Below are 21,676 nucleotides of genomic sequence, written 5' to 3'. Positions count from 1 at the left end.
TATTTGGGGCAATTTGCGCATCCTTGGCTTAGCCTTAAACTGCCCGCTAGTGTTTGGTGATTCGGGTTCCACAAAATTTCTAAAGACACAGAAGAATTCCTAATTCTGAGCTGCACAAAGCAGCTCAGTGACAGAATCCTATGCAATTTAAAATGTCCTCTGCATCTTCTAGTTCTCAGATGACTGGAGTATTGACCCTTGGCTCAACTGATATAAATATAACTGTCTTTTCCTTCCTTTATTCCAAATACTTTTTTTCCTGTTTTTCATTTGGAAAAAGCTCCCTTTCCAGGTTTCAGTCTGAACAGTAAATGAAGGAAAGCCTTGGGTTGAAAGAAGCTGGTATTTGAGCTTTATTAGGGATCATACTCTTTCAGACTTTATAAAGGATCCCATCCCAACAATAGCTGGAATGATTTATTCATAGTCTTCACAATTATAAAGGGAAAATTACCAAAAAAAAAAAAAAAAGGAGTTCTTGTTGCGGCTCAGTAGGTTAAGAGCCTGACACCATCTCCATGAGGATGCAATCACTGCCCCGCCCCCCAGCTCAGTGGGTTAAGGATCTGGCAGTTGCCATGAGCTGCAGCATAGGTTGCAGAGGTGGCTCAGATCTGGCATTGCCATGGCTGTGGCATAGGCCGGCCGCTCTAGCTCCAGTTCGACCCCTAGCCTGGGAACTTCCATATGCTGCAGGTGTAACCCTAAAAGGAAAATAAAACTTCTGGCTATTAGATCTAAACTCGTGAGTCCTAATTAAGAAGGCATATGTAGTTGTAGTTTTTCCATTTCTTTTTTTCAGTAAATGCTCCAATTTTAGTTTTCCTCATTTAAAAATACTAATCGAGTTTCTGCTACAGCCATTGTATGTTAATAGCAAGCTGGGCACTGAGCACTCACTGATAAGTAAATGTTCTTACTCTCCATGGAGAGAGTAAGGCAACCCTCAAGGAAGTATAAGTAGGATTGGCACTATAAATGTGCCTCCCTACCTTAAGATAAAAGTCCATGGGCACTATTTCACAGAACTGATGCTAGAGAAATGCTAATTTGAAAGAAAAAGGATTAAATGTTGATATTTCTTACGAATGCTGTTTCAAAAAAACAAAAAACCTCAAATATCGGAAGAGAGAGGGAGCAAAGAAAGAGGTTATAAAACTAAGACTAATACAGTGTCAGAGACCTAATGATTGGAAGAATAAGACAGGCAGATGCTAAGTGATCACTACCTCAGATTCAAAATGGTAATAAGATCTAAATCACTTTGGCATCCTTATAACTCTGGTTTTGCTGGAGAGAATTGTCACCCAAACCTTTGGAAAAAAGTAACATGCAGAATGTATTGACCTTGATATTGGGGAAATAATTGCTCTGTAAAGCCTACATAGAAAATCTAAATAGAACAGAGTTATTTTTATTCTTGTTCCTTTAAAATCATGTTTGCAGTGAAATTAAGCTTTAAGCTCCTAGCTAGAAATCCACTGGTGACCTTGAAGAATTTCATACTTGTAGAGCTGGGTTCTGATCTTGCATATAAATGTATGCATCTCATTATATAAGAGTTATATTTATAAATCTGGCACTGGACAGTGTTTGACGCTAGAATTAAGTTCTCGCATTGGGAAATATGGAAAAACAGTAAATATATAGCTACTTATCTATATAAATGTATGCCACCATTAGGAAAATATAATTTTTTTCAAAAACCCTGTTTTTCAGATGAAATACCTGTCACAAAGAGAACATTAAAAATAAAACAAGAGTCTTCTGAAGAGGCACAGTAAGTAGATGATCCACCTTTCTACAAAGTGTATTTGTTTACCTAGGTGTAGTGACTGTTGGGAAACCCAGAAAGTGTTGCTGTAATTCAACATGCTATGAGAGTTACAGCCATGCCACTGAGGAAGCATGCCTGGTTGTTCTTTCTCATCTTCTTAGCTTACATTTTCCAGTGGTTAATCTAAAATGATGAGAATTTTATATTCGACAAGAAGAAAGAAATACATCACATGAAGCATATTTATGGCATTTGCCTATGTGTGGATGTGGATATTTGGAAGTTTACATATGGCACAAAGTTGAGTCGTATGGCCCTGAGTTTGTCTGGGGTTAGGTGAAATGATAGGAGGGCCAGAGGGACACTTAAATTCCTTGTAATATTCCATTTTGGGAATCAAAAAAGCACGCTCCTAGGAACCTCAGGGAAGGCTCAGTTGGTGTAACTGGGATGAAGTCAAACTTCACAGAATTGGTGTTACCAACCTCAGACTCCTTGAACTTTCCACATGGTTAGAACTTAAGAAATAGAGAAATACAGCAGACAGTTCTTAAGAAGTGTTTAAATAACTGGGTCTAGTTCTCATTGTGCTCCATAGCTTTGAGAAGCTGGTATGAAACTTGAGCCCAGGAAACATCAGGCTAAGACCAGATATGTGAGAGCAGAAAACTGGCAGGCTCTGCAGAAATGTTCAGCCTTGCTGCCTCTTCTCCAGGTTTCAGCTCACAGGATGAGAGGTTACAAATGGACAATTCATTTTCCAATGCAGCAGTTTCCTCAGAACTCTTCCTCATTGATGATTGAGGGCTATGACAGTGCTGAATAAAATAACCTTATTTGGGCATTGGATTTTTTTATTCTTGGTATAGGTGGGATTAGTCTGAACTAGCAGATATATCCTATGGTAAAATACACCATCCTTCACCCATGAAGAAGAGTCACCACTTATTTATCAGGTATCTTACTGTATGTCAGGTACTGGGATATAGCAGTGAGCAAAACAGACAAAAACTTTGCCTTCCATCCCAAATCTTAGCCTAATCTCCCTTGAGATCAGTAAAATATCTAAAAAGAGGACAAGGAAGGATATGGCTATGAAAGCTCATTTTTTTTAAAGCATTGACCCATGCAGAAATATGTCCTATATCTTAGCCTCACAAGCACCACAACGTAAATATTAGAAAAGCAATTTAGGGAGTTCCCGTCCTGGCTCAGTGGTTAACGAATCCAACTAGGAACCATGAGGTTGCGGGTTCGGTCCCTGGCCTTGCTCAGTGTGTTAAGGATCCGGCGTTGCCATGAGCTGTGATGTAGGTCGCAGACGCAGCTGGGATCCCGTGTTGCTGTGGCTCTGGCGTAGGCCGGCAGCTACAGCTCTGATTGGACCCCTAGCCTGGGAACCTCCATATGCTGCGGGTGCGGCCCTAGAAAATACAAAAAAAAAAAAGGGAAAAAAAAGAAAAGCAATTTACTCTGAGAAGAGGAACAATTCTCCGGAAATGCAGTGATTTCATCTGGATGGCCACTTAGATACTTGAGTAGCTTTCAAGACAAACTAAAGTATGGAGGATAAGTCCAGGGCAGTCTTTGGATCAAGAAGCAACTGATAGACACTTGAGTAGCTTTCAAGACAAACTAAAGTATGGAGGATAAGTCCAGGGCAGTCTTTGGATCAAGAAGCAACTGATAACAGGAGTTCCCATCGTGGCTCAGCAGTTAGAGAACCCAACTAGTATCTCTGAGGCCTCAGGTCTGATCCTTGGCCTCACTCAGTGGGTTAAGGATCCAGCGTTGCCATAAGCTGTGGTATAGGTCGCAGACACGGCTCGGATCCTGCGTTGCTGTGGCTCTGGTGTAGGCCGGTGGCTACAGCTCCAATTGGACCCCCAGTCTAGGAACCTCCATATGCTGCAGGTGTGGCCCTAAAAAGACAAAAAGACCAAAAAAAAAAAAAAAAAAAGAAGAAGAAGAAGCAACTGATAACAAAATATTAACTCTCTGTCATCTTGAAAAGAAAGTCAAGGAAAGAGGAAAAACTGAGAATAACTGTGTGGAAGATTCCCTAGTTTTTCCCAAAAACTTTTCCTAATGAGAATTTAAGAGGAGAGTTTCCAGGATCTGTTTCCTGCCAAGAAGCTGTTAGCAAACCACTATGTTACACCCTCTTTTCTTGCCTGCGTTTGATTGTATGTGAATGTGATAGTTGAGTATTTTTGTAGCCGAAACCTATGATTGATACAGAGTGTAATCATCTGTTGCTAAGTTAATATTGCACAAACTTCAGCCTTCCAATATCAAAGTTTTGCTCTACCTGAGAAACAAATTTCCTCATATATATACACATCATCAGTTGGAATTACACGAATTAAGCAGCATGTGAAACAAGAATTTCCCTGTACTTTGTCTTATTCTGTTAACTGTCCAAATCAAAATTGAAATAATTTCTATACTTTTACTTCCCTTTATAAAATATATTTTAGAACAATCTCAATTCATTATTTGGAATTTGTCTCGTAAAACCGAGGCTTCATATAGACCTTTTCCATCTGAATTCTCAGATCTTAGTTCTGTGCTAAACCAACAGTTCTTTTTATTTTTATTTATTTATTTATTTATTTTGTCTTTTTGCCTCTTCTAGGGCTGCACCCACTGCATATGGAGGTTCCCAGGCTAGGGGTCTAATTGGAGCTGTAGCCACCAGCCTATGCCAGAGCCACAGCAACAGGGAATCTGAGCCGCGCCTGAAACCCACACCACAGCTCACGGCAACGCTGGATCCTCAACCCACTGAGCAAGGTCAGGGATCAAACCCACAACCTCATGGTTCCTAGTCGGATTCGTTAACCACTGCGCCATGATGGGAACTCCTAAACCAACAGTTCTTTTAAAGTTAGGAGTAGTAATGTATCTCAGTCAAATAGAAGAAAAAAAAAAGCTTAACTTTTTTTTGGCATAGTTTCCTTTCTTTATCAATGATTCCAATAATCAAATATAACCAAGTTTGTCATTTTGGTAAAATGTGTTCTATTAGAGAAGATTACAAATGACAACTTAAAAGAGAGAATTTATGTTGATAAGAATTCTTCACATAAAAATTTATAAAATATATATTAGTTATTATCTTTTTTAAAGAAATAACTTCACATAAAGAGAAATTAAATTATTTGTACAGAACTGCATAAAGACTAAATGTCAAAAACAGGATTTGAAACTGGACTTTTTGCCTCATCAAACTGAGCTCAAAATCCTAAGTTGCAGTGTTGGGGCATATCAAATTTTATCCCAAGTTTTACTCCCCAAATAGTGAATAAAATTTTACCATAATCAATTTGACTTAATGATTCTAAAAGGAAGTAGGTCAAGCAATAATCAAATATTAGTAACATAAATAGATGGTACATATATTATAAATACTTGCATTTTAAAATTCATTTAATAAATATATGCTGAATACCTGCTATGTACGAGATGTACATGAAAGATAATACATTTTATTTTAAAGTATTTATGATTAATACATGAATCACAAATTACTTTATACACATTTTTTCCACATTTTTGTATTAGGTCAGTTGCCATAATCAGTTGTATGTTTTCCTACGGCCAGCATATATGGTACTTCCAGAATTTTCAAGTTAGAAATTAATCTGTTTATTCTTTTAAGTGATACTCATTACCTCTCTGAATACATCCTTCACCTGCTTTTGGTAGTTAGGTCTGAAGGCCATCATGTGCACCATAAGAGCCACTTAAAAAAATACATGAACTTTCTGAAATCCTAGGGTCTTATGTATCAGTAGTTATTAAATGTAGTAGAGCCAGAGTATAGAAGTAATGGAAAGCAGTTTAGCATTAGTTCCTAGAAACTTCCTAGGGGTGAGCTTTCTCATATTTTAATATTTTGCTTATCTAGACTTGGACTGTCCAGTTTGGTAGCCACTAGTCACCTGTTGCTATTTAAATGCAATTTTAAATCAATTAAACATTTAATACCTCACACTACCTACATTTTAAGTGCAATTGCTAACATACTAGACAGCACAGATAAAGAATATGTCACCGTTGCAGAAAGTTCTACTGGACAGTGCTCATCTAGACACCTTGAGGAATCTGACTTTTATTTCTCTCCCTAGGAAAAGAGACATCATGCAGAATATCGTACAGATTTTGGAATCAGTACAGTTGAAATGGGAACTGTTTCAGAGCTGGACAGACTTTTCAAGGCTTCATCTTTCTAATAAACTGGCCATTTTTGGAATTGGTTACAACACCCGCTGGAAAGAAGATATCCGTTACCATTATGCTGAGATCAGCTCCCAGGTGCCCCTCGGCAAGCGGCTCCGGGAGTACTTCAATTCGGAGAAACCTGAGGGACGGATCATCATGACCCGAGTGCAGAAGATGAACTGGAAAAATGTTTACTACAAGTTTTTGGAGATCACTATCAGTGAAGCTCGGTGCCTAGAGCTGCACATGGAAATTGACTGGATACCGATTGCCCACTCCAAACCGACCGGGGGCAACATTGTTCAGTATTTACTGCCAGGAGGTATTCCCAAAAGCCCAGGCCTTTATGCCATTGGCTATGAAGAGTGCATTGAGAGGCCCCCCTCACCCCACCTGGAGCGACATTCCCTGGACCCAGGGAAGGAGGGCCGGGTTGACTTGGAAAGCCTTTCAGCACAAGCCTCCTTACAGGTGGAAACAGAACCCACCCGAATTATCTATTGCTACCTCGGGATCGCTGAGGTCAGGACTCTGCAACAATGCTTATTTTTACATTTCCAAGCAAATACCAAAACCTTCAGCAAAGATTGGGTTGGTATTAATGGGTTTTTGTCTCAGAACTGCATTGTGGATCCTGGAGTTTCCCCCAAATCCATCTATATCAAATTTGTAGAAGTAGAGAGGGATTTTCTTTCCGCAGGCTCTTTAGTTGAGTGCCTGGAAAAAGCCATTGGATATCCCTTAAAATTTAACAACTGAATGTCATCCTTCATAAGGATTTGGGCTCTTACCTCCCTCTTCTCTACTCACTTCCCATTACCCAGACTGTGTCCCATCCAGATGCTGCCATCAGACTCTTCATGGAAACTCTTTCCACAATCGGGCCAGTACAACTAAGGAATCATAGTAGACTTTGGGCAGAAAAAACAGACCTCACCTGAAAGTGCTCATTTTGAGCAAGCAAGCTATTCAACGGACTTGCATGGTGGGTCAGTTGTTTCTTTTTTAAAAAAACAAAAAACAATTTTTAAATGGATTTTAGAGCCCTAATGTAAACAAATGTAGGTACATTCCATATTGGACAAAACTTATACTTTTGAGTTTCATATGAAATTGAAAAATTGTATTTTTTTCACAATGTTTCATTTTTACACATCTCTATGTCTCTATATAAGAATTATTTACAACCTTGAATAAATAAGCAATAGATAATGGCAAGTTAAATCTTGAGTCACAGTAAATAAGACTGTTTTTCAATAGCTACTATTGTATATAATTTAGAGTTTCATTTTTTTCACCAATCAAGTGTTTTGCTATTCCCAAATCAGTGTTGCCTGCAAAGACCTTTGTTTCTGTGATGTACCAACTTTATGGTTGTGTTGCCATTTAAACTTTACAAAAAAAATTAAAGTAATTCCTGGCCTCTTGGCGTATTAGTTGAGCTTTTTGTAGCAGAGTCTGGTCGCACTGGCAGTGGGACTGTGCTCTGACTTTGCTGCTAGGGAAGCACGGAAGAGACAGAGAAGGACAGCCTCACTTCCTTTCACTCTCTGTACCCCACTGACCAGTGTCATTACTTCTTGTCAGAGTACCAAAGTCATTAGCCATTTCATTTTGATTTTTTTTTTTTTTTTTTTTTTTTTTTTTTTGCTTTTTAGGGCCGCACCCACGGCATATGGAGGTCCCAAGCTAGGGGTTGAATCGGAGCTACAACTGCTGGCCTACGCCAGAACCACAGCAACATCAGATCCGAGCCTCATCTGTGACCTGTACCACAGCTCACAGCAACGCCATATCTTTAACCCACTGAGCAAGGCCGGGGATCAAACCCTCAACCTCATGGTTCCTAGTCAGATTTGTTTCTGTTGTGGCACGATGGGAACTCCTTGATTTACTTTTTTAAAAGTCCCAAAAGGATATTCCTTTTGGCCCTAAGTACATAAACTTGTAAGAGGCTTTCGTTCCCCATCTTTATACTCGGTAATCAGAGGCAGCTCCCTCAGGAGTACAGGTGGAGAACTGATATCATCATACTGCCTATGAAAAAGAGGAGAGAAGATCTAACGGAAACATCCAGCAAAACTTAAGTGATCTATAGGATAGAAGATCATAAGGTATCTGTCCGTTAGGAAGGTACTGTCACGTTTAGATACCCCTTTCAGAGATTCTGTGAGGTAACTAACATTCCACTTAGAGGTTAGTACTCTTGGCTTACTAGTAGGGTAGAAGAAGGTCACTTTGATCTCATGGCAGAGACTTGTTAGACTGGTTATTTATCTTTAATGATTTTCCCCAACATCTCTCAGGTGCACTACTTTAAATGGACTGCAAATCCAGGTAAGAGCTATAATTCTCCCCATTCTTCTATACTATTGAAGATAAAATTGCATATTGATTTTTTTAAAAAAGGTTCTTTTCTTTCCTGCAATCTGAATGGTCTTAAGTCAGTGATTTTTCTCATTCTGATACTTCATGGGTTGTTGATGCTTATTTATTTTTCTAATGGCTAGAGAATTTATAATCAATGGGCTTTTATTAATGTCATTTGAGTCTGAGTTTATGGAGTAGTCTGTTTTCTGGATACAAGCTGCTAAAAGTGGGTACTAGTTCAGGGAGAGTACAAATACCTGGGATGTTTGAGTGCAGCACCTCTTCTCCCCAGGCACGGTCTTTAGGTTTGGGCCTCCAGAAAGTCTCAGGAGTTTGCTCTTGTTTGGAACTCAGAATTGCAGTCCTAAAGGCTGAGTCTCCATTGACTGTTTTGTAGCAACAGTCTCATAATATTAGTGCTGAGTGCTACAGGAAAAGCACTATTAGTAGGACTAGTACATGGCGCCCCCTGAACTGTGCCACTGACCAACCTTAAAACCAACATTACACTTGGTTTTTTCCTCTGCTGTTTCTTTCTTTCTTTTTTTTTTTTTAATTGTTTCGCATAGCTTTATTTTATTTTATTTTTTGTCTTTCTAGGACTGCACCCACTGCATATGGAGGTTCACAGGCTAGGGGTCGAATCGGAGCTGTAGCCACTGGCCTATGCCACAGCCACAGCAACGCCAGATCTGAGCCTTGTCTACGACCTACACCACAGCTCATGGCAATGCCAGGTCCTTAACCCACTGAGCAAGGGCAGGGATCGAACCCGCAACCTCATGGTTCCTAGTTGGATTCGTTAACCACTGAGCCACAACGGGAACTCCTCTCTGTCCTATTTCTCACTGCTGTTAGTTACTTAGCAGGGCCAGAACATTTGGGGAACATTTAGTGAGGATGTTTTAGATCTACCTAACATTACCGAGACTGGGGCATTGCTAGACCGCTGTGAGCAGCATGGAGAATAGGGCAAAGACTGATCAAGCATGTGTTTTCACCCTGTGTCTTGGGATGGGTGAGGGGTAGGGGCAAGAGGACAAAGCTGAGCATTGGGGAATGGAGACTTGGAAAGAAAGCACCTTGCTGATACTGAGTATCCATTCTCTTTGGCCAGAACCATCTAGAAAAGACAGCAGTGTGTCAGATTACTATATGAGCATTCCTAAAAATTAAAAGTGGACTATTTAGGAGTTCCCGTCGTGGCGCAGTGGTTAACGAATCCGACTAGGAACCATGAGGTTGCGGGTTCGATCCCCTGCCCTTGCTCAGTGGGTTGAGGATCTGGGATTGCCGTGAGCTGTGGTGTAGGTTGCAGACGTGGCTCGGATCCCGCGTTGCTGTGGCTCTGGCGTAGGCCGGTGGCTACAGCTCCGATTGGACCCCTAGCCTGGGAACCTCCATATGCCGCGGGAGCGGCCCAAGAAATAGCAACAACAACAACAACAAAAGACAAAAAAGACAAAAAAAAAAAAAGTGGACTATTTAGACCTTAATGAAACCTTATAACTGACTCAAGGGAGATGGAGACACTATATTCAAATGTAAGAATCAGCATTAGAAAATACTGTAGAGATAAAAGATGAGGTATAATTGGGAGAAACACCAGGGACCTGCAAGTCTCCTAACAAAGGAAACTATGGACTTAGCTTTTGCACACAACCTGTTTATGCCAGCAGTTCTGAGACCACTCACAGATCATCTGTGCTAATGTTCCTGTTATACACATGGGTAGGGAACAATGTTCACCTTAACATTTTTTTGCATTGTGGCAAAAACTTGCAGAAAGTAATGGAGCTGTTCTAACTTCTACCACCTGACTGCCTCAAGGTCAGCAGGAAAAAATGATTGAAATAAAATATAGTGTAGAAAATTCTTTGATTGGGTGAGAGCATTGAAAGAGCCCCAAAGGGACCGCTCTCGTGTCAAATGGAGAGAGTCACTGCCTATAAATCTTTGGCTGTCGCTTTAGTTTTGATGTTGTAAATTATTGGGATGCAAATTGTGAAAAGTTAGCCTGATGAGAGTGAATGTTAAGGCTCTACCTAATATGTTGCTTGATAGGGATGAGCACAGCCCGCCCAATTAGATGCTTTGGTGTTCCTGGGGTACAACCAAGACCTTTGTACTGCCCTTCCTGGAAGGAATTACTTATTTGGGGTAACCTGGTCTTGATCTGGAAATGAGGAATGTTCACAAGAGGTCCTTTGCAGTGAAGACTAAAGTAAAAATAAATAAATTTGAGTGTGATAGAATAGAAAAGCCAAACCAACAGCACACTCCCCCCATATATTCAGACCACAAAATCTACTTGACAATTCCAAGTTTGTAGGTCCCCCTACGAAGGAATGAGACTGGCAGTTAGCTATTACTGTTGCTGTCACTGAGTATTAGATTCCAGGCGCTGCATGAGTAGTCTAGTGTTTGCATAGGCAAACCCACTGCATGGCAGGTATTTAAAGAGCAGCCAGCCAGGTCACACGAAGAAGAAGCAGCTGAGAGGCTCTGTGGGGTGCTGTGTAGAAAAAGACCTTGGGCAATGCAGGCTCAAGGACCATAGTCAGTATTAAAACAGCAGAACTCCGTGGCATAAAAGGAATCCAGGAGGCCCGGCTGCTTTTCTTCTCAGTTAACTGCCACCCAGAGCAGGTAGCGCCAGGGATTTGTTATTATGTTTTCTGTCCTCGGTGACCTTTGCTCCGTGGGTTGACCCATACCCGGATGTTCGAAGCATCTTTATTTTGGCTGTTGGACTGGGAAGGCAGAACAGGTGCGTGCCTTTCTGTTAGGGATCTGTGGCCGCCAGAGGGCGCAGAGGTGCCTTCGACGGACTGGCGAGGAGAGGGACGGTTAAATTAAATTTCACAGCGAACAAGATCTATCCCCGGGAATTAAAGGATCAGATCAGGCGTGAGGTGGGATGGGAGGCGGCGAAGATGGGATAAATAAATGGTACTTTGTCCAGTCTACTTTCCCGCAGCGGCTTTTCAGAGTTGAGCGGGGAACTAGGCACCTGTTTCCTCAGTTTCCTGCTCAGCTCCTGGGGTATCCTTGCGTCAGTCATTTCCCTGCTCAGGTTTGCAACAGCAAGCCCCGGGTGACCTTCGGGCTGCGTTTTAGAGCACCTCTAAGAACCTGAGAGAGGCCCCCTTCTCCGCCCACTGGTGAACACTGTCCTAGCGTCCACAGCTGATGCAGCCTCGGGTGGGCGGGGCTCAGGAAGGGATGTGGCACGTGCAGGGATGGGCATCCTTTCCCCAGCCGCTCCCGCAGTCCGTCCTGTCCTGGGCTCCGGGAAACTGGTAGTTTCGGACAGCAAAACCTAGCCCGCGATGCCAGCACGTTGGCCTCTTCCTGCCGTTCCGACCCCCATTTGCAGACCCCCAGTGGTCCCGGGAAAACGCGGCCCCCCTCCTCTCCTCTTAGGCTGAGGACGCGGAACTCCCAAGCCCCGGCTGTTTAGGGTTTGGGTCCGGGTAGCCCCTGGACGTGGGATAATGTGCAAACCTCCCTTCCTTCTTGGCTCCCCTTTCTGTCCCACGCGGGCAGAAGGGCACGGTGCAGTACGATAGTTCAGGACCCTTCTCTTCGGCCCTCGCCTCCAGCTGGCTGTCGGGGCGCCGCGACTCACCTGACATCCCTCTGCGTCCTGACCTGTTGGAGGCCGCGGGATCCGGCCGTCGAAGCGTGAGGAGCGCCCCCTGCGGCGGGTCACCGGCGCGCCGGGCCCAGGAGGACCGCGACCTCTCCGCCCCCTCGAATGCCCCGCCCCCGAGTCCCTGTTGGTCCCCACCCCGCCACCGGCACACACACGCCCAGACTCTGGCCAGAGCTGCACTTGGTGTCAGTGGCCCGGCTCCTGCGTCCGATCCTGCTGTCGTGCAGCCTCAGCACCTGTCGGTCGGTGTGTCCCGGAGCCGGTACCCCTGACTCCATCCGGGCCAGGGAAGGCCATGATTTCCCTGCCCGGGTCCCCCGCGACCAACTTACTGCAGTTTTTGTTCCTGGGGCTGACTACTCTTGGTGAGTGAAACCCTGAACCTGGAAAGGACCTGAGGTGGGAGATGGGGTGAATCCGACCCTGGGGGAGGTGGTTTTGGGCACTGATGAGGAACTGGGTGGGCTGGGATTCCTGTCTTAGACGCTTTCCCTACCCCCACTGCTATTTTCCACCACACAAGGTATCACTGAGTAGTGCTGACTCTGTCCTTGCTGTGTCGGCAAACAGCCACCACTTTGGGCACAGTGTGTGCGGTGAGGGAGAGGGTTAGGACTCAGAACCATTCCTCACCCCCACTGCCCACCTCCACCCAGCAGAGCCGGATGAGCTGAGCTGCTAGATGAGACACTGGCTAAAGAGCTTAAGGACTTAACTCCAGTCCCCCCCCCATCCGTCCCCCCCACTTCCCACCGCTCAAGCTGATGTGCAAGAGCCCCTAGGGAATTCCCTGGTCTCTGGGCTTGACACACCATTTCATGTCAATTCCCCAGCCCAGATCCTCCCTCTTGCCCCCTCCTCCTGCTTCCTGCCCTGGGAATCAAGGGAGGTGCCCCCAAAAGCATGACCGTGAGGTCATTTGGGACACAGGAAATGGAGGAGGGGTTCGAATGCCTGGAGGAGCAGAATTGTGACACCATCCCCCCCCAGAGGTCCACCACCCCTAATCAGTTCCCAGAGCCAAAGGACAAAGGAGTCCCAGAGGAAGGGCGCCTCCTTGGAGCAAGTGCTTGAGGAGTATTGAAGGTGCCCAGGAGCACCCAGAAGCTGGAGGTGGCCCAGTGCAACATCTGGGGAGAAAAGGCCCCTTGGAAACTTAGCTGTTTCACATGCTGCCTCCCAGGCTTTCTTGCCATCCTTCTTCAAGGATTCCTGAATGGGGGTGAAGGGTGGGTTTGTCTGGTGCAGCTATAACTCCCACTTTCAGGCTGGAAGCCACCAGGGCAAGTAAAGCTTGGAAAGATGTAGAGAAAAATTCAACCACAGTGATGGGGACTGAGATGGGAATCACCTAACTCATCTGAGTCCCCTTTAGCCCAGTCTGCTGCAAGGGCATTAGGGGATGAAGTACCCCAGACAAAGTGGGGTTCAAGACCAGCCACAAAAAAGCAGAGACACCTTCCTGCCCCCTAGTCTTGGTGGGCCTGCTCCAGGATCCCTTGACTTCTTAGGCCCCCTTTCCCAAGGACCCCCTCTCCCTTCAACCTCAAGGCCTCTTTTCTTTGGCATTCCACTCCCAAATTCCCTATCCCCCCTGTTGGGGATCTTGAAACAAGGGAGAAAATTTCAACTTTGTGGCCAAGGCATCATCCTTATCTATCCTGCAACCCATCTTCTTTCTATCCTAACTCTGAGCCTCAGTTTTCATACTGAACCCAGGCTTCAAGGGCCCTACTGGCTTCCCTAGGGGTTGCCGAGCTCCCACCAGCCCTTCGAGGGTTAAATGGCCCCGGGTAGGCAACTGCGGCAGGCAGGCACTGTCCAGGCTCGGTTTTGCCCTATGGAACTATCAGGGCTTTTCTGCCCTCCTGCTCCTCGGTGGCTCAGTGCTGCTGCCCCTGGGGCGTGAGAAGCCCGTGGGGGGAGTTTCTCAGAGAAAGAAGGAGACTAAAAATAGTAGCCCTGGGGAGCGGGCCCATTTTCGCTATCCTTTACTCTTGCCTGCTTCCTCGCTCTAGTCTGGAATGGGCCAGAAGGGTCCTTTTCCTGGGCTGCTCCTGACTCTTACTCAGACCCAACCACCCCCTTTCCCTCTCCCTATGGCACTGGGGACCAAAAGGGGGCCAAATAGTTGAGGGGCTTCTGCTTCAGCGGACTTCCAAGACCCAGGGCAGCCAAGCCATGGGTTTTCTTTGGGGGCGCAGGACAGGGAGCCTTTGCCCAGACTCCAGTGCATCCGGTTACTACGGATTCCCCCCACCCTCCCAACAGACACACCTTTTGCCAAGTGAAATGACAAATGCAGGGCCTGAAGGAGGTCTCTCAGGGCATCAAGGGCAGAGGCAGCTCGCCCCATTCCCGGGACCCAGGCAGATTTCCAGGCGGGAATCGTGTCGGGCCTCTGGGAGTGAGCTGCAGAAAGGCCGGGCCTAGCCGGCACCACCCACAGGCCCGTCCAGCGGCGCCCTCCTCATTGTCTTCTGGCTTATCACCGGGCACAAGTTTCCTGTGCGGCCTGCAGGGACCGGCCAGGAAATGGGAAGGGGGGGTGCTAAGAAGGCCAAGGAACAAGGGTGGGGGTTCAGTAAAGACGCAAAGCCAGGAAGCGGTGGGGGTGGCGTGCATCCTGGCCGGTTCCACTCCTGGCCCCTTAGAAGCCTTCCGCTGAGCTCTAGGAGGTGTAAAGCTAGGCCTGTGTGCGGCCTCTGTCGCACGTTGGCCCTTGATCGCCATGAAGATGTGGCATCTCAGACTCTACTGTAGTGTTGAGGCTGAGGACTCAGGTCCTCAGTGAGAGCAGGGCCAAGGTCTAGGGTGGCCAACTTCCTCAGGCCCTGCTGGGGACAAGCCCAAGGTTATTCCCCCAAAGGGCTTTGACTCTGCTCCTCCTTTGCCTCTCATAGGGCAGTAAGTGAGTGTTCCTGGACACCATGATGCGAGCTTGATTCAGCTGTCCCTTCCTCGCACCAACACCCCAGGCCAACTCCTGAAGGCCAGATGCAGGCAGACACAAGCTCTGTACTTGATTGTTTAGTACTAGATTGTCAGGGGACCTTTATTCTCTTCCTAGCTCTGCCATGATTCCCTGCAACCTCAGAGGACTGGCCCAGATCTCCTGGGCTCCAAATGGTCCCTTGGGGGCTTTCCTGGGGAAGCCCATGAGTGGGGACCCAATGGTAGGCTAGGGAGCACCAGTCCCTGAGCCAGGTTGGGCACTGGGCTGCTGTCAAGTAGTTCAGGAGCCTCGGGGTTAATTTGGTAACCAATTAACCCTCCCACCCACCTCCTCTATCTGGTTGAGAACACAGGGGTGATGGGGATGCTGTTGATCCTGACCAGCATCCCCCCCTCTTGGCTCTAGCCCCCAGGGAAATTGGGGGATCAAGTGACCCAGGTAGAGTGTACATCAAAAGTATGATATCTGTCCTTCCTCTTGAATGTCTTAACCCTTCGCTGGAAATTTGCCTCCTCTTCTCCGTGCTGGGACATCTGTGCCTCTGGATACAAATGAATGCCATAGACACGTGTCCCCATTCCGGCTAAAAGCTGCGAGCTAAGGTTGGGGAGAATAAACTCTGATAAAAATGACAGCTGGATCCCAGGCCAGCGGTTCCTGGTTAGCCTTCGAGACCTACAGCGGGGGAACCCAGCCAGCTTCATCTTCTCCTCCCGGCTGTGTGGGGGGCAGGTCCACCCTCCACGCTCACCCTCCTCGTTCTCATCCCCAGCGTCCCCCTCGCGGGCCCAGTTGGAGCTGCACGTCCCCGCCGGCCTCACCAAGTTGCAGGCGGTAGAGGGAGCGGAAGTGGTGCTCCCGGCCTGGTACACCCTGCAAGGGGAGGTGTCTTCAACCAAGCCCAAGCCTTGGGAGGTGCTCACCGTGATGTGGTTCATAAAGGAAGGGAATGGTCTGAACCAGGTGAGGGAGGAGGTGTCTGGGCTAGAGGCTAGCTCCGCCCAGCGGGGGGCAAAGGGAAGAGCCGGCAAAGGTGGGGGAGGTGGGGGAGGTTGGGGGGAGGCGGGGAGGGGCGGGGAATGGCGGGGAATGGTGGTGGTTCAGGAGTTTCAAGGAAAAGCAAGGTCTTCCTCATCGATTCAATTTTTGTTTTGCTCTTGGAGGCTTCCCAAAAGAATTCGCTTTCCCTAGGTTTCCCTAGAAATCCAGAACACCAAATATTGACAGGCATTTCACTACTGGATGAGGGGGAAAGTGAGGTTTGATGGTATAGGAAACGCCAAGGGTTAGAGCAAGAATCACACAACTTAAAAGTTGCTCATCTTTGTGTTTTCACCTTATGTGTAATTTGGACATTGTCACAGGCCACTTCTCTTCCCAAATGATTTCTCTCCCACTGCCCCTTTATAACCTTCTTGGAGAGGCAAGGAGCCATCTGCTCCTACAATTTCCCACCTACACTCCTTCCTGACATCAGACAGACTCAGAGGCAAAGTTACCCAGAAGCCAAAGAAATGCCATTTTCAGAGCCTCTTTCTTGTACTGGCTCCTTGCAAGGTCCTAGAAAGTGTGTTTAGAAGGTCATTTGATAAGTAGGGGGTATGTATGAAAGAAACTTAGATTGAAGGGTAGATCCAGGTTCCAGAGGGCCTGGACTTATACATTGGGGGTGGGGGGGAATAAAAGATTTTAAAGGATATTTTTTTTCCTTGGATCTACCTCTGCAGTCTGAGTTTCCTTCATACACCCCCCTATTTATTATCCCTCATCCATGATACCACTTTCTAAACACCCCAAGTAAGAGATGAAGAGACAGTGGATAGGGGGACAGGAACTATTCTGGTCAAGAGAACCAGGCGGTGAGAGGGTGGCTAGGGAGACAGGGGCTGAATGGAGAGCTGGTACAGGCTAGAGGGAATGGGTGCAGGGGAGGGGCATCGGAAGACACCCCGTTTCAGGGAGGGGATAGCTGAACCCTGGGCCCAGAGCAGGCATGGAATAAAGGGAGGGGGGTGTCGTGCCCCACACCAGGTGTTGTCATACATCGGTGGAGCCACATCCAGCAACTCCGGCGTGTCCCTGGTCTACTCCATGCCCTCCCGGAATGTGTCACTGCGGCTGCAGGGCCTCCAGGAGAAAGACTCTGGGTCCTACCTCTGTTCTGTGAATGTGCAGGACAGCCAAGGCACTGACAGAGGTCACAGCACCAATACTTTAGAACTCAATGTGCTGGGTAAGTGGGAGGCCTCCATGGGAGGGAGGTCAGGCAGGTCTCTCCCCAAATGCCTGCGTGGGAAGGTTGGGGGAGGGGGCAGGGGGTCAGTGTGTGGGAGTGGGGAGGGGCTGCCACTGGTCCCCTGGATGTGAGTTTTCAACCTGTCTCCTTTCCCTCAGTGCCTCCAGCTCCTCCATCCTGCCACCTCCAGGGTGTGCCCCGTGTGGGGACCAATGTGACCCTGAGCTGCCAGTCCCCAAGGAGTAAGCCCACTGCCCAGTACCAGTGGGTGCGGTCACCCCCATCCTCCCAGGTGTTCTTTGCACCAGTTCTAGGTGAGGGAACTTCTGGAGACAACGGAGAGTGTGTCTGGGGTAGAGGAAAGCTGAGGTACCAGAGGGGCTGGGGTACCAGGGGGAGGCAATGCTGAAAAGCACTGGGCTGGAGCAGGAGGATGTGGGGAGGAGGCTGGAAAAAGAGGACCTGCCAGGTGCAGGCACCTGCTGGGTGCTTTCAAGTGAGGTGCTGGGGCTAGAAGAAGACTTGCAGTTCACTAGGTGTGTGACTTTATGCCTCTATTTCCTCATCTGTAAAATGTGAATATCAATAGGCCTGATTTGAATATACCAGCTGTTAAAGACATTTGAGGGCAGTTAGAGCTTTTTTCTTCAATTTTTCTGAGTTAATTGATGAAACATTTGAAATATGGAGTACTAAATGCTTTTAGAAAAAATTATTTTAAATTTATCAAGTATGGTAATGGTATCGAGGTTTTGTGGGACAATGTCCTTATTTTTTGGAGTTTCATGTTGAAGCAGTTATTTTTATTTTTTTATGGCAAAATTAAAAGCAACTTTTTTTTTTTTTAATGGGTGGGGACACATGTTTATTAGGATGGGCACCTGTGAAAAGAGTAGGACCTTGCAGGACATTTGGTCTTCTCCAAAATGTCCGTGGGACATTTGGTCCATGCCAAAAGGTCCTTGAAACTGGGTTCCGTCCAAAACATCCATGAACATGTTTGGTCCATGCCCCATGGTTTTTGACAGTACTAGATTTCAAGGACTTTTGGGCATAGACCAGATGTCTCCATGGATTTTTTTTTAACTACTTAATCTTATTACATTTATAGGTGTACAACAATCATCACAACTAGATTTTATAGCATTTCCACCCCAAACCCTCAGTGCATCCCCCCACCCCGCAACCTGTCTCATTTGGAAACCATAAGTTTTTCAAAGTCTGTGAGTCAGTCTCTGTTCTGCAAAGAAGTTTATTGTGTCCTTTTTTTAGATTCCACATGGAAGCAATAGCATTTGATGTTGGTGTCTCATTGTCTGACTGACTTCACTTAGCATGATAATTTCTGGATCTGTCCATGTTGCTGCAAATGCCATTATTTCTTTCTTTTTAAGGACTGAGTGATCTTCCATCGTGTACATGTACCACATCTTCTTTATCCACTCCTCTGTCGGTGGACATTTAGGTTGCTTACACCTCTTGGCTATTGTATATAGTGCTGCAATGAACACCTGAGTACATGTGTCTTTTTGAGTCATGGTTTTCTCTGGATAGATGCCCAGGAGTGGGATTGCTGGATCCAATGGTAGTTCTATTTTTAGTTTTCTGAGGAATCTCCATACTGTTTTCCACAGTGGTTGCACCAATTTACATTCCCACCAACAGTTGTCTAGGGTTCCTTTTTCTCCACACCCTCTCCAGCACTTATTGTTTGTAGACTTTTTGATGATGGGCATTCTGGCCAGTGTAAGGTAGTATCTCATAGTGGTTTTGACTTGCATTTCTCTAATAATTAGTGATGTTGAACATCTTTTTGTGGTTTTTTTGGCTGAAGCATTTATTTTTAAATGTCTCAGAAAAAAAGAAAAACAAATTAAATAAGTATAGCAAAACATTAGCAATTGTTGAGTCTAGGTTGTGGGTATATGAATTTTCATTTTGTCCCTCTTTCTACTTTTTCTTGACCATTTTTATAACAAAAGTTTTATTTTTTTTTACATAGTGCTTATCTCATAGGTTTGTTGTGAAACTTTTATAAGTTAGTACAGGTAAAAAACTTAGTTTTTGGAGTTCTCTTGTGGCAAAGCGGGTTAAGGATCCAGTATTGTCACTGCAGCAGATCTGGTCACTGCTGTGGTGCACGTTCAAGCCCTGGCAGGGTAATTTCCACATGCTGTGGATGTGGCCAAAAAAGAAAAAAAAAAAAAAAAAACAGCAGTTAGTCTTTGGTGTGGAATAAGCAGCTAATAAACTTTAACTGTTAAAATCATTAGATTATTTCATATAATTTTTTCAACACCATCAAGTAGGTCATACTACCCCATTTTACAGATGAAGAAATTGGGACTCAGGGATACTAGTAACTTCCTTAAAGTCACAGGGCCTATTTTGGAGCCCAGGTTTTCTAACACCTCACCCAGTGTTCTTTCTCTCTCACCACTCTGCCATTCAGAAATAAGAGTAGAAATCGTGTTTTGGTTTTTCTAGGCATCACTTCCTCTTTAGCCTCAGATATCACCTGGGGATACCAAGTGGTGGAATGGATCAGGGGGTTGAGCTAGTAGTTGGGCCGCTGGGAGCAGAACCCACCTTTCCCCTCCATCAGGGAACAGACAGCAGAGTCTCCCAGAGAGTCCAAAAGGACATTCCAGAGAAGGGGGCAGGATGTATTTTATGGGAAGGAGGATCCTTGGACTGATGGCTAAATTGTGTCCACAGATGCTATCCATGGGTCTTTAAGCCTTAAAAACCTTTCTACTTCCATGTCTGGAGTGTATATCTGCAAGGCCCACAATGAGGTGGGCAGTGCCCAGTGCAATGTGACCCTGGAAGTGAGCACAGGTCAGTTAGGGGTAAGTGTGGTGAAGGAGACGACTGGTCCATGGTGGGAGTGGGATTCAAGAGGGGAGGAGGCCTGTCTGCCGAGGTCCCTTGTTATAACAGGACAAAGAGCTTGTCTTGGTCAAATGTTCGTGTAAGTTTTGATCAGTGACCACTTTCGGCTTGACAGTCACCTTCTTCTTAACAAAGAAAGAAAATGTGTATGGTGGCAGTGGGGCAGTGGGGCAGTGGGATTGGAAGGGGCCGGGGAATAGCTGGGAGTCCCTCTCTGACAGCAAGGTTTTTCCAGGCCCTGGGGCTACAGTGGTTGCTGGAGCTGTTGTGGGTACCCTAGTTGGACTGGGGCTGCTGGCTGGGTCAGTCCTCTTGTACCACCACCGTGTCAAGGCCCTAGAGGAGCCAGCGAATGATATCAAGTAAGTGTCCCTGGTCTCTGCCAAGATGTGGGCTCTCCCAGCTCTTCTTACAAAGGCTGGGCATTCTGGGAGCTCTCATCTAAGGAAGGATGTGGTGGAAACATCATTCTAATGAGCAGATTTTGAGGGAGAGGAGAATTGAAGTAGAGGGAAGATGGAAGACAAAGCATGGGAAAACTCCCTTCTTCCTGCTCCCAGCTTCTGACCTCTTCTCACTTTTTTGATGACTAGGGAGGACGCCGTCGCTCCCCGGACCCTACCCTGGCCCAAGGGCTCAGACACAATCTCCAAAAATGGAACCCTTTCCTCTGTTACTTCGGCGCGAGCCCTCCGGCCACCCCAAGGCCCTTCCAGGCCTGGTGCACTGACCCCCACGTCCAGCCTCTCCAGTCAGGTCCTGCCTTCACCAAGGCTGCCCAGGATGGATGGGGCCCACCCTCAGCCAATATCCCCCAGTCCTGGGGGGGTCTCATCCTCTGCTCTGAGCCGCATGGGTGCTGTCCCTGTAATGGTGCCCGCCCAGAGTCAGGCTGGGTCTCTGGTGTGATGGTTGAGCCACTCACTGGCTAAGCTATCTGGTTTCTCTTCTTCCTACAGGGGTCACCCCTAGCACAGAGGCCAGGGTCTTCGGAGAGTCTTCCAGACCTCTGGTCCTCTGCCCCCGCCTTTATTTACTAAGGGAAAACTGAGTCTCAGTTAAGACCCAAACTTCCAGGAGGTAGAAGGAGAAGGAGAAGCGGACCTGGGATTAGGAAGAGCCTCCACCCCCTCTTGGGCCTCTCTAGGACTGCAGCGGGCTGCTGCTGAGATGGCAACCATCCCCACCCCCACCCCAGGACCTGGTAGGGACTGCCAGTCCACCAGTCCTCCGGGCCCCCTTGGTCTGTACCCAACCGCATCTAACATCATCCTTCACTCCCATTCCAGCTCCCTGCATTAAGGTAACCTGTCCTGCTGGCTTGGTTGGGTTTTGTTGGGGCAGGGGATAAGAAAGATATTTTTTAAACTAACTTGAAATGCATGGTTTTGTTTTTATTTTGCAAATTTCAATAAAGATACGTTGTGTTTGTATGGAAAGTGAGAGTCAAAAGGCCTTTTCAAACTTGGAATTCCCAAGAAAAGCTCAGGATGATGCAGAGAGGACTATCCTGTCTGAGGACCCAGAAGGGCTTCCCCACACAGCCTCCAGCTTGGC

At 46.5% G+C, this 21,676-nt stretch overlaps 2 protein-coding genes across 6 annotated transcripts in view; both read left to right on the top strand.

The window, feature by feature from the left end:
• The window catches only part of MSANTD2 (Myb/SANT DNA binding domain containing 2), a 32,389-nt gene extending 24,956 nt beyond the window's left edge, over positions 1-7,433 (top strand). For all 5 annotated transcript variants that reach the window (XR_002335713.1, XR_002335712.1, XM_003130028.4 and 2 more), the window contains 2 exons: positions 1,720-1,780; positions 5,911-7,433. Coding sequence is in view for 3 of the 5 variants with exons in the window: in XM_003130028.4 (XP_003130076.1) it covers positions 1,720-1,780; positions 5,911-6,763 (914 nt within the window). In the remaining 2 variants the exon portion in view is untranslated. The remainder of the gene's footprint in view (positions 1-1,719; positions 1,781-5,910) is intronic.
• On the top strand, positions 12,162-21,558 carry ESAM (endothelial cell adhesion molecule). Its single transcript, XM_005667461.3, has 7 exons — positions 12,162-12,397; positions 15,761-15,951; positions 17,020-17,221; positions 17,383-17,538; positions 19,943-20,065; positions 20,355-20,481; positions 20,713-21,558. The coding sequence occupies exons 1-7, from the start codon at positions 12,328-12,330 to the stop codon at positions 21,026-21,028; spliced, it is 1,185 nt and encodes a 394-aa protein (XP_005667518.1). The 5' UTR covers positions 12,162-12,327; the 3' UTR covers positions 21,029-21,558.

Source organism: Sus scrofa, chromosome 9 (genome assembly GCF_000003025.6).
Source record: "Sus scrofa isolate TJ Tabasco breed Duroc chromosome 9, Sscrofa11.1, whole genome shotgun sequence".
NCBI classification, from domain to species: domain Eukaryota; kingdom Metazoa; phylum Chordata; class Mammalia; order Artiodactyla; family Suidae; genus Sus; species Sus scrofa.
The sequence above is the reverse complement of the archived record's forward strand: the minus strand, read 5'-3'. Positions and strand labels throughout refer to the sequence as shown.

Excerpts from the sequence above, each read along its gene's own strand:
- ESAM (XM_005667461.3), top strand. The coding sequence starts at position 12,328 with ATGATTTCCCTGCCCGGGTCCCCCGCGACCAACTTACTGCAGTTTTTG. Across the intron at positions 17,539-19,942 it reads GTTCTTTGCACCAGTTCTAG|ATGCTATCCATGGGTCTTTA; the intron begins GTGAGGGAACTT and ends TTGTGTCCACAG. Across the intron at positions 20,482-20,712 it reads GAGCCAGCGAATGATATCAA|GGAGGACGCCGTCGCTCCCC; the intron begins GTAAGTGTCCCT and ends TTTGATGACTAG.